Here is a 16,480-nt window from a genome sequence, read left to right as displayed (position 1 = left end):
TGTTAGGAGCGCCACAAGATTCTGAAGTCATGAGAGTCGAGGGAAGAGAGTGTGGAAGAAGGAGGGAGAGTTCTGCTGAGAGGGTCAAGTCAGATGAGGACTGAAAGTTTTCTGTTGGGTTTAATGACCTGGAAATCATTGATGTGACATTAGAGCCACTATGCTGGAGCTGTGTGCAGAAACCAGATGGAAGCCTACAGGTTGTAAGGAGTGAGTGGGAGGTTAGAAAATGAAAACAGAGAAACAGCGGCTCTGTGGAGAATTTCATCTGTGATGGGAAGAGCAAGATGACATGGGGGCTAGCAGCAGGGTGGAGGGAAACCTGGCAAAGGCAGTGAGGCTGGGGGAGAAGGGCCGTGAAGAGACAGTGCAGAGTGCGAGGTAGCTGAGGAGAAACTCGGAATGGCTGCAGGCTAGGGCAGGTTTGTGTGCTGGGCATTGGGCACTCAGGATAGCTTCCTGCTGAGGGTTCTGTTTTCTCTGTGAAGTATGAGGTTATGGCAGTTTGAGTATGAGGACGTAGGATACATTGAGGGCAGAGAAGTTTGACATAGTCATCATAAAGAATGGTGAGGTGAGTTTGTAGAGAATATGGGAGGGTGGCAGGCAGCACCAAGGCCCAGCTGAGGCTGGCCCTGCTGTGTTCAGTTCCCGATCTTGATTCCGTGAGCCCACCTGCCCTTGCCTCCGTGGCGGGGGATACTTGTGTTCACCCAGGGAGGCAGTCACGACAGTCCACGCAGTGAACTGATAGAGGAGCAACAAAGGCTCATGGGTCGCTGGAGTGATGTAAATGCTCAACTGTGGAGTCTAAGATGGCCACTGATGGATATGAAGGCAGGAGGTGAAGAGGGGATACACAGGAAGCAGAAATAAGAGAACTACAGGATCCAACAAGAAAATATTGAGGAAACAAAGTGGAGATATAGGAAGTTGTGATCAAAGAGTGAATGTTCCCATTCTGTGTATCTCGTGATGAGAGAACCTAAACCCTTGCATGTGGAGGTGGCCTTCCCCAGTGGTGGTGGCCGTGGGAGTCTGTCTAAGCAGGTTTGACTTGTGTCTGCAGAGTTGCATTTTGTTATTTGGCAATACTGGTTGTTTAGTGTTAGGTCGAAAATGTTATAATTCTCTCCTGTTAACTTTGGGTACTATGTGTAGATGAAAAAAATTTTGTTTTTGTTTTAAAGAATCATATTTTCACTATCTCTTGACATTCTACAGTCATTATGATGGAGCCAAAAAAGCAGAGCTTTCTCAGCAGGGTTACGGAATCTGTTAGGATGGCCGGTTGTGCCATCCAACAAGAAACAAGGTGTGAAGAGGAATGTGAATTAGGTTGCGTTTATGATGAGGTCCATGGGAAGAATGTAAGAATGAGTGTTGGATATAAAATGGAGGCAAACAAGGTCTCTGGGGATGAAGAAATGAAGCAAAAAGCACCTGTCTAGCTGGCCACAGGGATAGACATTGAAATCACGTGGTTACGGCTGGACTTGAGGTGTAGAAGACTTCCCTGAGCATGGGGTAGGAGTGGGAAAGTCACTGGAGGTGGTGGATGACAGCGATGAGGCACAGTGGAGGGTCGGATAATTAGATGTCATAGACCGCAGAGGAACAGGGAGCAGGGTTTTGTTGTTGATGTCATCACTTTCTTTTTTTCTTTTTTTTTTTTTTCCTTCTAGTGGGTAAGGAAATGATGGTCTGGAAATTGGTAAAAGCAAGAACTACTTCCCTTCCTTGAGACCCTGAGAATTAGGGACCGCTGGTATAGTATTCTTTGTGTGTGGTCCCTAGACCAGCAACATCAGATCATCTGGGACTTAGAAATGCCAATTCCAGGGTCCCACTCCAGACCTACAAAATCAGAAACTCTGGCGGTGAGGTCGGCGTCATGTCTTAACAAGCCCTGTTTGACTCTGATGTGCTCAGAGTTTGAGAACCATTGCTGTAATGATAGCTGATCCGGGGTGAGGGGAAGGAAGTATTCAGTGCTGACTCATGAGAAGGCTGATGGATTTTCACCTGGAAGGTTTTTGGAGGGAGGTAGAATCCTCGACTCAGTGGACATATGTCCTGGCTCCCCTGGTTGCGAGTGGCATTAGGCTGATACTAATGGTCTCAGAACATATGTTGGAAGTTTGGTCTTTGCTTAGACTTGGAGTTGCTATTAGTACCAGTAGCTATTACAAGGAATAGTTAACTTAGTGTCATTTTAGTTGCGTTTGCTAAAGTTTTAAAAACATGATTTACTATGTGCAAATTAAGTTTATTTTTAAACTTTTCATAAACATTCTCCATCATAAAAATGAATTGTCATTATAAGAGGCAGTTGTTCAGAATTCAGAATTTATTGTTCTTTAAAAAGTGTTATGATAGATTAAATGATATTTCAGAGGATTTTCTCCTCATCTCTGTATCTAAAATATCAGGTATGTCATTGTCATTGTGAACTGAGGAGGAAAGACATTTTTATCAAAATAACTATCCAATTATTGCAGAAGACAAAAGAAGATTAACTAGAGGACTTGTGAAAGTGCTTGATAAAGATTTGTCAAGGAGGAATAATTGGAGCTGTGTTGAGGAAGTCTTGGGGTAAGGTATAACCACATTTTAGTAGCTGTGATTCCTACAGTTTGACGTTTAGCCGTAGACGTTCTGTAATTTGGAGTGGAGCTGACCTTGCACAGGCCAGTAAAGAGAGAAGAAACCCTACCAGCTCCAGCAGTTGCAGGGGCAGATGGGATTATGAAACGAGCTCTAAATTGGGGGTAAGGTTATTTGTGCACTAGTCACGATTGAATCAATAGAAGTTTGTTTCACTGATGACTCCAACAAATATTTGCATGCATTAGTTTGCATTAGTTTGTGCGAAGACCCATTTTATGAGCAAGGAAATTCAGGCCTAGAAATTTGATGACTTCCCCCAAATCAAATTTAATGGAGAAGCCGTGAGGCAAATCCAGGTGTCTTAAGTATGAAAGCATACCAAGCTGCCTGCTGGATCAGTGTAGGGATTTGGTTTCTAGTGGTCTCACCCGTGGGGGTATCGTGTTGCTGTCATTCTCCCTCCAAAAACAACACAATGAAAGGAAGCTTCCAGAATATTTGTCTTAATAAATTTGTATGGTGATGAAATGGTGGGTCACCTTAACCCCTGTCAACAAGTGATTCATTATCATTTAACAATTTAGCAAGCACTAAGTTTAGTGGGACAGATCTTTGAAGAAAGTAATGGGGGAAATGACGCTTGGCCAGAGGGCACCTGAGACCATTTTGTTTAGTTGGCCATGATGTCTACCTACTTCACTCTGTCCTAAACCTGGACCATCAAATGTTGGTACCATAGGTTGCAGACTATGGTACCAACCTCTTAAGGCTTTATCTTACCATGCATTCAATAGTTTCACTGGACAGAAACTGATCTTCCCTTTGAGACTAGGCACACCATATTTACAAAGTGACATATCAAGAGTATATTGTTTGCTTTTGATAAAAACTGCCCCTAAAAAAGGCATCTTAGGAAAGAAGCCCTTCTATAATTTAGTGTTTTGTTCCTTTTTGGAACTAGTAAATATCAATAGTAATAAGGTTAATAATACTAGAGTAACACCTCATTTATTTGATATTATAAAAGGATAGATAAAATATTGCTAATAATTTAATATTCCAGTTAACTAACATTTAGCTTTGAATATATGTGTTTGAGTGCACACACACACACACTCAGATGGATTTAGTTTTTATGGCCCTTTTTGAAAAATTGATCTAGTGGTGTATTTTTTAAAAATGTGCATATCCTTTTAACAAGAATTTCATTTTTTCTTCCAGAAGAATATATTGGCAATATATTCTTGCCTTAAGCCACTGGAAATTACTAGTAGTGTTCAAAGCTTTTAAATGTTTAATTTGCTTGTGAAGCTTTAAATTTGAGTGAAAAAATTAGTCTTATAAACAACTTAGGTTGCTGCCTGCTCCAGATACTATTTGTGCTAAATTAATTTAGTATACTAATCAGAACTCTAATGAATTCTGTGAACTGCTAATGTTAGATCAGTGAATAAATGGCTGATTTTATTTCCCAGAAGAGAATGTTTGGAGATGAGGTTGGGGAGAAGTTGAAAAAAAAAAATCAGAATGTGGTTGTGTAATCTTTTCCTAGTTCCCTTTCAAGATGATCTTTCCCAGGTCATTATTCTTACTCCTGAAGATTTCTTTCTTTCCCTCTCCTCACCTCCCAGCCTTCCTTCTATTTCTTTCCTTCCCACCAGTCCTCTCTCCCTCCTTTTCTAGTAAAACATTTTATGTTGGTGCTTTATTTTTGCTGTTGGAGGAATTATTCCTGGGATGGTGTCTGTGAATAAGAATTCTAGAGCATTAATTAATTTTTTACTATGTATGGTTTTGTTTCATTCAAACAATCTAATGGTCTTTCCTTGTAGCCATTTTATTAGATTCTGAAGGGCCAAATCAAGCTGTTTCTGGGCTTGGGGCCATATTTTATAGCAAGACTTGTTTGAGTTTTCAATGAATTGGTGCTTAAGCTAAAGCCATTAAAGCCTGCTTCCAAGAAAACAAAACTGGCAGCACAGTTTGTTCCATTTCATTTTTTTTTCAGCGTGCTTGATTTTTTAGGGGTTGGAGTTAGCTAGGACCAACTGGGAAAAGAATCCCGTAAGTGGGAGAAAGGCTGTCATGTTGTTAGGGAGTGCACTTCAGCCTAAGTGGTGATTAGCAGCATTTAGCCTCTAAAAATAACTGGTGAGCAGAGTTTGTAGTCAGGTCCAATTTCAGTTCTGGAGGCCCTTACAGTGCTGGGATTGGCCAGTCTCAAGCTCTGGTAGGCAAGTGCATGCAGTGTGCCTAAAACCTACCAGCAGTACTTTTGAGTTTTTTTGTTTTTTGTTTTACTTTAGCATTTATTATTCATGGATTGAAGAAATCAAAATGGCTGAAGATAAAGGTATATTTTTGTTATTTAGGCTAAAAGTGGCTTTAGATCTAGCTGACAACTTTTCACTTTATTTTCAGTGGTGCTCTGTTAAAATATTTTTGGCTAAGTGCTTTGACTGCACCATCTACGTTTTCTATTCTGAACTCCCAGAGATACTGACTTTTCATAGTAGCTGAATATTTCATGGAATAATCTGTCTTTAATCTGAATATGTTTTGGTGTCTTAATTTAGATGATCTTTTAGTATGTTGTACTACTGGAGGCTGCATTTTACAAACTTCAAAAAATGTACAAGCTCTCTTCTTATTCTTATAAGTTAATTACAATGAATTTAAAGAATTATCTATATTTAGATTTTATATAAAATTATAGGAGATATAAATTCAGTCTCATATTAACGAACAGACTTACCTGGTTCAAGCAAGGACTTACCGTTTATGGAAAGTGACCTACTTTTATGTGAAGCAGACAATAAATGCAAAGAAAAAACACAAGGGTTTTATTTTGGTATTAAATTGACTCTAACTTTGAAGTATTCTTTAACTATGTATTGAATTTAATGTTTTGTGTATATTTGCTTTTGCTTTACTTTGTAAATTAAGATAGTCTTTCCATTAATTGAAAGACTGCATTCACTCATTACGTTGAAGATTTATAAAAGAAAAGAATAGATGTATGAAAACTGCTTCTAACTCTCAGCTGTCTAATCAGCAACTGAAAGGATTCTTCGATTAGGATAGAGAATAGAAGCATGTCCTGTGTGAATACTGTTTGAATAATTGGTGAGAATGGGTCACTTGACTCGTCTGATAAAGTGCTTCATGTAGCCATGAAGAAGAATATGAGATATGTATCTGACTTTTAGTTCTTTTGGAAGACATTTCTCCCCTCTTGTGGATTACGTAATCTATGTAGTTAGGAAAAATCAGCTGTTACATCTGACGCACTTTTAACAGTTTTTGATTCCCAAAGGGTGACATTTTATAGCATGGAAAAATAATCAGTTTGATGAGTTGCTTGACAGTTTCTGTGTTTTTCAAAAAACTTTAAATGTATAGAGTTTATGTGTAAATATGAAATTCCCAACATAATGCTAACTAAAACTTATAAATGATCTATAATTCAGTTAGTAGTAGGCCAGTGAAGTAGCTGATGACTGTTCAAGTGCTGGGGTTCATCTTCTTGTCTCCCTTTCCTCGACCAAATAAATAAAACTACACATTGCTCTTCCCCTGGCTTTTGTTTTGGAGAGTCTTCATTTTGGACTGTTGCTTGCCATAGTAATTTCTGTGTTTGGTGGTATGTGGGAACATTTTCTGATTTGGAGGTCATGTACTTTTGATGGAATAACATGGGAAAAAATGAATCGCATAGTTCTTGCGGTATTCTTAAACCCCAGTAAAAATCTGTTTTGACTGATCCCAGAACTACAGGTTGAACATGAAGCCAGAAAATGAAGTGAAGACTTAGATTTATTCTGATCTTAGAAAATGAAATGAAGACTTAGATTTATTCTGATCTTAGAAAATAGGGACATCTACTAGATGTTCTTCCCAAATACCTTTGGAACAAGATACTGGTTTCAGATTTGCTTAGGGAGTTGTAAACCCTCTTAAGGGTTTGTCTTACCATGCGTTCATCAGTTTCATTGGACGGAAACTGATCTGCCCTTTGGGACTAGGCACAGCATATTTACCAAATGACATATCAAGAGTATATTGTTTGCTGTCGATAAAAACTGCCCCTAAAAAAGGTGTCTTAAAAAAGAATCCCTTCCATAACTTAGTATTTTGTTCCTTTGTGGAACTAGTCAATATCAACAGTAATAAGGTTAATAGTACTAGAGTAACAGCTTATTTATTTGATATTAAAAAGGGATATATAAAATATTGCTGATAATATATTCTAGTTAAGAAACATTTAGCTTTTAAAGTGATAAATCTCTTTACTAAAAACTACTTTGAATGAAAATCTTCCTAAGATTTATTGTACATTTCTTCTATGTTTTAATGGCAGAATCAATGTGAAACCAGTTACTGTCTTGTACTGAAGATTATTTGAAGGACTGTCAGGGATTCTGCCTGAAAATTTCAATCATAAATGACTTCCCACCACTCAGCTTTTCTGAGTTCCTGGGCCTGCTCTTGCTGAGAGATCTGTGCACTCTATAGGCTTTTCCTCTGTCACCACTCTGTTGCTTTGACTCATTTGGGTTAGATTGTGTCTGAAATCTATTCTAGAGTTTTGTGCATAGAGCTAGAAAACTTAATTGAAGTTGTTAGAATCACATCTAAAATAAAAATGTAAACAAATTCTAGGGAAAGGTGTATTTTTTACTGTGTTTGGCTGTCTCCTTCCCATCTCAGTCCCTTGCTGTTTTGGTGCATGCATTCATTTCGTTTTTTAGAAAAAATATTTTGTCTACCGTTCCCTTATATTTAGTGTTACAGTCAATAACTTAAATGAGTATCACTGAGTTAACTTGGATAAATGATAATTTCCTTTTCAGAATCCCAGAAATTTTTCTCCTCCATTTCCCTTTAAGAGAGATAGAAATGGAGAAATGATTAAGATTTGAATTCAAGCTATTACTTTATTAGCTATTTCATTACAGATTTTTTAATTTTTTTTTTTTTAAGAAAGGGTCTTGCTTTGTTGCCCAGGTTGGAGTATAATGGTGCAATCATAGCTCACTGCAGTATAGGCTTATTTTAAATAGTATCATCTTGGGTATCTGTTTTTCCACATACTCATTATAAAAACTCAATTATTGGGTAAAATTATCTGATATTCATGTACTGAATAAAAATGTTGGATGAATGAAAAGATGAACTATATTTGTTTAGCCTTGCTGTTTTCCAGTTAATGAGGAAAAATACAAGAGACTGGTATCAGCTACAGAATGTTCAAGAGGACATAAGACAAGAATCCAGTTTTACTGAAGTTTTAGCATTCCTTTTACAAAAAAAAAAATTCAATTTGATTCTTAGAGGCAATAAGTAGCAAAGGCAGGAAATTCTTAGTCATTAGCTAGTATAATTCCATATTTGGAGTATGTGGATATTTTGGAAGGTAGTATTTTTGTTAAACTTAGTGTTGTACACAAATGGATTTGTATACATATGTCTGTATGTTATATAGAAATAAGTCTTCTTTTTTGGACACAGTGTTAGAAAATAAGTCTTTCTGTTTATAAAAATGTAGTAAATTAGACATACAAAACTGTTTCTGAATCTGTGGTGCTTCCTGACCTCACAGAAGCTTACTCACTTTTGTAAATCTTTTTTTCTTCAAATTTTAGTAGTGGTTTAATTTGTATTTTTCTTTTTATATGCTTACAATACATAAAAATTTTGAAAACCACCATTTCTCTCTACCAACATTGCAGACATTCTCACCCAATCTTCTCCTGCCATGGCTGTGTTTCAGGTAATGATACCTGTTTGAGGTTGATTTAATCTGCAACAATAGGATCTATGCCCAGCAAGTATTTTTACTTAGTACATAAATTATGTTTTTATATAGCCAGCTTTTATATAGATTACATTAGAAGCAAAGTTGATGGCCATTTGTCATTTGGTAAGCATACTTTTATGAATTACCATATTATTTACAACTCTGGTTCTGATGGATCCATTAATATTTAAAGAATGTCAGAAAAAGGAATTACTTGATGTTTTAAGAATTACCCAGCACTTTGAGAGGCCGAGGTGGGCGGATCACTTGAGGTCAGGAATTCAAGACCAGCCCGACCAATATGGTGAAACCCTGTCTCTACTAAAAATACAAAAATTAGCTGGGCGTGGTGGCAGGTGCCTGTAATCCCAGTTACTCAGGAGGCTGAGGCAGGAGAATCCCTTGAACCTGGGAGGCAGAGGTTGCAGTGAGCTGAGATCATGCTAGTGCACTACAGCCTGGGTGACAGAGGGAGACTATGTCTCAAAAAAAAAAAAAATTAGTCTTATTTAGTCATCAGAACTCTATATACTTTGATGTAGGCATGTAGATAAATATATGTGTATGTTTGAGTGTACATATATATACTCAGATGGATTTAGTTTTTATGACCCCTTTTGAAAAACTGACCTAGTGGTGTATTTTTAAAAAATGTGTATATCCTTTTAACACAAAGAATTTCATTTTTACTTCCAGAAGAATATATTGGCAATATATTCTTGACTTGAGCCGCTGGAAATTACTAATAGTATTCTGTAATTAGAACTGGACTTAGAAGTCAAAGGGCAAGTTCTAGATTAGAGCTAGTGGGGTTTTTTGAAATCATGTAATTTGGCCCACTGATTAGAGATTAAGGAACTCAGAGCTGTAGAGATGAGAGTAATGTTCTTAGTTCTACCCAACTTGTACTGGTGACTTTGGTAGAATCATTTCATGTTTCACTTATAAAACAGATAATTATTCCTGTCTTTATTCCTGTTGGTTCTCACCCAGGAACTGCCCCTGAAGGGAACATGTGGAAATGTCTGGAGGTGTTTTTTTTTTGTCATAAGCCTTGGCAGCTCCTTGCCTTTGAGTCCAGGGGAAACCAGGGATGCCAGAAATCTTGCAATGTGAGGAACAGGTGCACAGGATGAAACATTGTCCTGCATAAACATCCAGAAATGCCCTCTGTAGAAATAGTGGCAGGACACCATGAGGATCACCAGCAGCAATGCACATGAAAGCACTTTGATGGCGACTCCACCTGCCACACAAATAGGAGACACCTCCCTGGCCTTCCATCATCTGTTTGATAAACTTTTCCTCTTCTTAGAAGGCATTTTGGGATATTAGTTATCCTTTTTATTTATTAATATTGATATATGTATTATATTCCTTTTTATGGGAAATTTGAATATTGTCTATCTTTTTAAGGGCAGTGTTGACTATTTTCTGTTAATATCAAATGATTTTTGTTTATTTTTGGCTGTAAGAAGAATATTTACAAAAGAATATAAGGTATATTAAGCATATCAAATGTGATAAACGACACTTTAGGTGAACAGCAGTTTACAAAGCTGTTTCCTGCAGTGAGACCAATTGTGAATGAGCCTTTTCCTGTTTCCTTAGGCCTCAACGGATCTTGTAAAGGAGTAGGAACGGATTGTGCTGTTTCACTTTTCTGTCCTTTTCTCTCTGGCTAAGAATATGGAATGGTTTGGGGGAGATATTTTCTTCTGTGTGTTAACAGAGTTTTTAAGATTCTGCAGAAATGAAATGGGATGGAGAAAAGGATTTGGCTACATTTTTATGTGATTTCATTAAGTTGTTGATGTGCTCTGCCTTTGGAAAGAGGTAATATTCAGGTCATTTTGATGAGTAACTTGGATGGAATATATATATTATACTAAATCTCTAAAAAAAATTCAGGAGTTTATTTCCTGCACTACTTCAAAGTTAGTGTTGCATCTAAACAATCTTTTCTGTTTTCAAAAATATTTTGTGTGACGTGTTTTGAGAATTTAACTGGAAAGTATTTTTGAAATGATCTGTCATTGTACATAATCCCAAATTATTGGAAAAATAATTGTGAGAAGAGGTGTTCAGTAAAGTGTTTTCTTCTTATGACATCTTACATTTATTTCTAAACAGAGACAAAGCATGGAGGACACAAGAATGGGAGGAAAGGAGGACTCTCGGGAACTTCATTCTTCACGTGGTTTATGGTGATTGCATTGCTGGGCGTCTGGACGTCTGTAGCTGTCGTTTGGTTTGATCTTGTTGACTATGAGGAAGTTCTAGGTAAGAGTTTTGATATCCTTATGTGAATTTGTAAGGGAGTAAGTGACATCTCTTAGGAGTCTTGAATATTTGTTATCATCTTTTTGGTACTGGTAATTTCTATAGCCTTTCAGTGGTTCTCAATAGAGTGAGGCTGAAAGGGGATATGAAGAGGGTTACCTTGGAATACTGTCTTTTGAACTTCTTTGAACATGACTTGTAGGTTTTTAAAAAAAGGCTTTATATTGTATGTCTGTCACACACGGAGAAGTTTTATCAAACAGTACTCATTCTGACTATATGCAGTACTTTTTGATTTCTATTCAATTTTGTTATATTATAAATTTTAAAAATACTTGATCATGAGCCATTACATTTATTTAAGGACTTGCTAATGGATCATAACCACACAATATGCAAAACTCTTCCTTAGAGAGGGTTTTCAAAGTACACCCTTCTGTGTCTCTGTTGGGATGGGATGAGTACGTGTGCACACATATAGGTACTGGAAAGGTGTGCTGAGATAGGCGTTTGTAGATATGATTGTGTGTGTGTAGGTGTGCTCTGTGTGCTGTTCTGAGGAAGTTGCTGTGGTCCTTCTGATAGTGTCCTTTCTCCACCTTTTTCTTTTTCTGTAATCACTGAAGTTTTTCATGATTTTTTACATTAATGATTCTTTGTTATTTTTGGAGTCACATTCTCCTTCACTTCCCCAAAAATCTTTTTTTAAACTGAAATAAAATTCAATATTATATATATTTGAATGTGTACAATTCAGTTTTTTTTTTTTACTATATTCATCATTTTATATACCCATCAGCATTATCTAATTCCAGATTATTTTTGTTACCCCCTTCCCCTAAATACCCAAACTCTTCCTCTTTCCCTCTCCTGGGAAACACTAATCTACTTTCTGTGTCTGTGCTTTTGTTTATTCTGGACATTTCATGTAATGGAAGCATACATTATATGGTCTTTTGTATCTGCCTTTTTGCACTTAGCATAATGTTTTTAAGGTTCAGTACTTCATTTTATGGCTGCATAATATTCCATCATATGGACACACCACATTTTGGTTATCTGTTTATCAGTGATGGACATTTGGGTTGTTTCCACTTTTTGGCTATTGTGAATAATGGCCCTCCTCTTTAGTAATCCAGTGAAAGATATGGACCTGTCACTGGAAAAAATGCACACTTGTGTCTATGTGCAATGTTGCATGGCTGATCTCCCCTTGCATTGGACCTCCTGTTCTTCTGCTTTACTTGTCAAATTATAAGACATCTTTTTGGGGAGAAAGGGCAAACAAATTTTTGGCTGTAGGAATAACAAAATATGCTTATCTGTAATCTGTCTTTCATTGAAGTTTTTCATTTTCATTACTTTAAAGAAAGTGTCTCTGGATAGATTGACAGACCAACTGAGGGAGAATTTTAGTTTGGAGACAAATTTCTGAGTAGATCTATGCTTTTACTGACTTACAGTGATATGTTGTTAGGGAACGTATCTTAAAAGAGGACACTTTAAATATTTGTACCTTTAAGCACAAATAACAATTTTCATGTTTTTACATGCATGCAGCCAAAGCAAAGGACTTCCGTTATAACTTATCAGAGGTGCTTCAAGGTAGGCTATTGGAGTTGCATTTCAAGTCTACGTGTGTTAGTCTCTAATGGCTCATCCTTTTTCTACTAATTTAGTTATTATCTACATCAGAATATAAGTGATAGGACCAATTTCCCATTACGGGTTTGTCAGAAAGGATAGTATTTTCTATCTTTTACTGTGTCTTGAATTCTGTACTCTGCATAGCCTTGATTAGTACTTTTTGTTTTCTTAGCAGTTGAAATAACATCCTTATCTATTCTTTCATCATTATCATTTTAAATGTGTATGTGTTTGCTAAGTCAGACTTCTATATAACAAGTTTACCATTTTCCTAAGTAGAGCAAGGGCTCTCGGGAGATAAAGATTGATCAGAACTAATCTGAGCCAAAATTTCTGCCTGTTCTTCTGTAATTTTTTAATGCACTTTGTGTTAAAGAAATGGTAACAATTGCCAACTTTTTTTTTTTTAGTACTAATGCTATATTTGAGAATGCTGTTTAAAAAATTGCTGTACATTAACATTATTATGTTTCTCCACAGTCATTGTCCAGTAATGAATTAGAATCATGTAGATTTTAGGATGCTTTTTTAGGGAGTTGAATGTGTTTGACTTTTTGAAATGCTAAACAAAATAACAGTGTTCCTTATGATAAAGCACTAAAGCCTAAAAACATTTTCTGTTCGTCAGGAGGAAAGGTTTTGGTAGTATTGTCTTCTCAGCATATCTGTTTTAAGCCCTTTTTTTCTTAGTATAGATCGCCTGTGCTAATTAAGTAGAGTAATCCTAAGTTTTCCTTTATAATTTCCAAAGCCTCCAGTTTTATATACTTTATTTCCAGAATGGTCTTTTATTTTTAAAGGTTAATTCATGATATTTCTGCTATAAGTCATGATTGTAAAATATAAAACTAATGATTTTTTAATTTTAATACTTAGATTCTATGTTAATCTATTTACATTTGGTCTTTATTTGAGGCTTGGTTGTTCTTTTGGTTCAGATATTGATAGTGTGATGAAATTTCATGCTTTAGAAACATTAAATTTCAAGTAACTTAGGAATGCATCAATATTATTTCATATATGCTAAAAACTTTACCAAAAATATTTTTAGCAGTATAATAAAAATTATTCTGAACTAATTAGATCAGGATATTGTTCAATCTTTAAAGAAAATGCTGTGTCAGTTTTATTTCATAGAATTTGTTAGCTGAACATTTCCTGACTCTCTTAACTGAATTGCTTGCTATTTTTAGGTAAGATATTCATTTGACACTGCTTTGCAGGATTGAAAGAGCAAAGAATTGTATTAATTGGTAACATTTATGACTGAGTTGCAGGACTTCACTAAGTTGTAATACCTTATTAAATTTCTTTTCTTTTTTATTCCCATATCCATCATTTCTCCCTTATTGTAGGAAAACTAGGAATCTATGATGCTGATGGTGATGGAGATTTTGATGTGGATGATGCCAAAGTTTTATTAGGCAAGTACACATTTTATGTTTTTTGTTAGGATGCTGGAAATGCTGGAAACAAATATTTTTGCTTTAATAATATCTATCTCAATAGTATATATCTTACAGAAGATTTTTCTCCCTTAAATCATATATTTCGTTACTGTTAAAATTTTAAATGGCTTATTTTTCCACACTCTTTCATGTCAATTTACTTTTATCAATGAATAAGTGTATATCTCTTACACATATATCTTTTGATAAGTATGATAATTTCATGTGTATTTTCAGATTTAAAGTACTTCTTATTCTGAACTTAGAATTTGAATAGATAATATCCTAGTCCGTTTTTAGATATGGTAATTATAGCCATTTTTCATTAACATTACACATTCACTTCATTTCAAAATGTAAATTTCTACAGGCTTACAGAAATTAATGATGAGATAAAAGTGATAATAAACATCTTAAAATGTCCCATGCGTATTTTAATGGTAGCATTAAAATATGAACTCCTGGTCTTTTGACCCAGTGTCTTTATTTTGGAAGTCTTGGACCTTTCTCTTTCATTATCAGAATTATTTGTCTTTATCAGAGATGTTTCTTGTAATAAATAACAATGTGGTATTCCCTTATTTGTTTTAAAGTGCTGTCTTGCTGGAAAGAATGGTGTTAATTTTAATATGCAAATTTTATATAATCCGGCCTGGTGAGACTTCCTTTGCTTTTGTATGTAGCATAATATATGTTAAAACTTTTTATATCAGAGTCTTTAGAAAAATAATGGATATGGCATGATATGATACACTAAGCTTATAAAATAATGACCCAAATAAATTCTTCTTAGATACACTGTTTTGTGTATATTTTTTAGACATGAAAACACGGTAGGATGCCACATCTGTAACCAATGAAACTGCTTTTAGTAGATTAATTCCACTTCCTTATGAAATAAAGTTCTAAATATGAAAATAGAGTTTTAGTTGTGATTAAAGGTAATAAACCTTCCTAATGTTGACCTATGTTGGTGGTTTTTTTTTTTTTTTAATTATTACTGCCCATTGGGAATTAGTGTTTGCTGCATAGAAACTTACTATGAAATTTCTTTTCTTGTCTTAACTTTAATGAAATTTTCAATGTAGTCCTGTCATTGTGTATCTGAATTTGAGTTTCTCTAAATATATTAAATCCTCAGATGACTATAATCCTAGGCATGTAAAGGAAATAAAATTATATAGAACTTATCAGAATGATGTTAATTTGCTTGCCTATAAATGGTTTATTATTACTTCATTATATTACTTTAAATGACACATTCTGAATAGCAAAGCTTTTTATTTTAAAGATAAAATAAAATGTGGGCCGAGTTCCCTCATTTTTAGAAATAATGTTACTCTCACCTACTGTATTTTATTGATTTTTATTCGTTTGTTTGTTTTTGCTTAAAACCAGCTATGTGGTCTGTCAGGAAATGCCATTAGAAATTAAAATGTGGTATTTCTTTGATAAAACACACTGATTTCTATAGCAAACTATTACCTTAACTTGATTTTTAGTGTATTTGAGATTTCAAAAGGTCATCACCTTTAAGGTTTTTAACCTACCATTAAGAAGCTAATTAATTGTAACTTTGAATATTGCTATTTGCAGGTATAGAGTGAGGAACTCATAAATTGTGCCATTTATAAGAATTATACACTTGGAGGTGGAACTAAATTTGGTGAATATCAAGGTCTATTTTGGTAACTTTACTAATAAATGCATAAAGACAGATCAGATAAAGCTACATAAATACTTTTTTATTCTTCCTGTACTAGTTTGCAGTTGGCTTGTGGCTTCAGTACAGATGAAACAAACCAAAGGTGAAATGTTAGGCTTACTTGTCACCTCTAATCTTATTTCATAGCGTTTGAGTTCTCTGCATGAAATGCAACCTTAACTTGAATTGAGTTTTATGACTAAAGTTCTTTTCTGGTTTGTGAGATTATTGTAGTTTAGTGGTGCCTCTGTTACTGGAAGGTTACTGCAAAGACAGCCTGGTGAAATTGTTGGGAGTATAGAGGCTTTAATGGGTTCTTTGTGGTCAGGTAGAGGTTATGGGGGGAGCACTACACTGAGCATATACCCAAAATGAAGCCAGACTTCCAAGGTACATTCTCACTGGAGAGGGAGCTTAACGGTAAAGTTTAAACTTTAAGGGTTTAGGTTTTAGATTAAGGCCCAGGAGATCCACGGGGAGGGAGGAAGGTGGGAAATCAGAGATTAGAGGAGCTGTTGGCATCGCAGGTATAGTAATAATTGAGATATGTTAAACTTTCATAAGATTTTGCATTTGTTTCATAAGTTTTTTTTTCTAGATTCTTAAATCTGCATATATCTAAATCTTATAAATTTGGAGAAATGTACACATTTACATGGTACATTTCACTCAATTTTAGGGTGTGGCTTTTCTTGTGAAATAGAGAGAATTAAATATATGTGAGTAAATCAAGACCCCTAACCATCATTAATTTTATTATTTGATTATTTCTGGCCAAGGCCCTTCTGATTCTTTGAAAGTGTACTAAGCCCACTTTTCTTCATTTACATAGCTTCTTATTTTTGTGGCCAAATTAACTAAAATATAGGTATCTTTGGTTGTAGTTCAGATTATTGAAAACTACCTTGTTTGAAAATATATTCTATAAAAACTTATTTTCCAAATAAAATCAACAGGAAAATGACCTGAGAACTAAATGACGTGAGG

The 16,480-nt window shown here is 35.3% G+C and overlaps 1 protein-coding gene across 28 annotated transcripts in view; it reads left to right on the top strand.

Annotated features, from left to right (window-relative positions):
• The window catches only part of ASPH (aspartate beta-hydroxylase), a 228,308-nt gene that overhangs the window by 29,780 nt on the left and 182,048 nt on the right, over positions 1 to 16,480 (top strand). For 10 of the 28 annotated variants that reach the window (XM_054497391.2, XM_054497392.2, XM_054497395.2 and 7 more), the window contains exons 2-3: positions 10,544 to 10,693; positions 13,696 to 13,764. In XM_054497391.2, coding sequence (XP_054353366.1) covers positions 10,544 to 10,693; positions 13,696 to 13,764 — 219 coding nt within the window. Of the gene's footprint in view, positions 1 to 4,826; positions 4,964 to 10,543; positions 10,694 to 12,253; positions 12,299 to 13,695; positions 13,765 to 16,480 lie in introns of those variants that run through there. The other 18 variants (XR_010127213.1, XM_054497388.2, XM_054497393.2 and 15 more) reach the window with 7 other exon arrangements.

Source organism: Pongo pygmaeus, chromosome 7, assembly GCF_028885625.2.
Source record: "Pongo pygmaeus isolate AG05252 chromosome 7, NHGRI_mPonPyg2-v2.0_pri, whole genome shotgun sequence".
Taxonomy (NCBI): domain Eukaryota; kingdom Metazoa; phylum Chordata; class Mammalia; order Primates; family Hominidae; genus Pongo; species Pongo pygmaeus.
The sequence above is the reverse complement of the archived record's forward strand: the minus strand, read 5'-3'. Positions and strand labels throughout refer to the sequence as shown.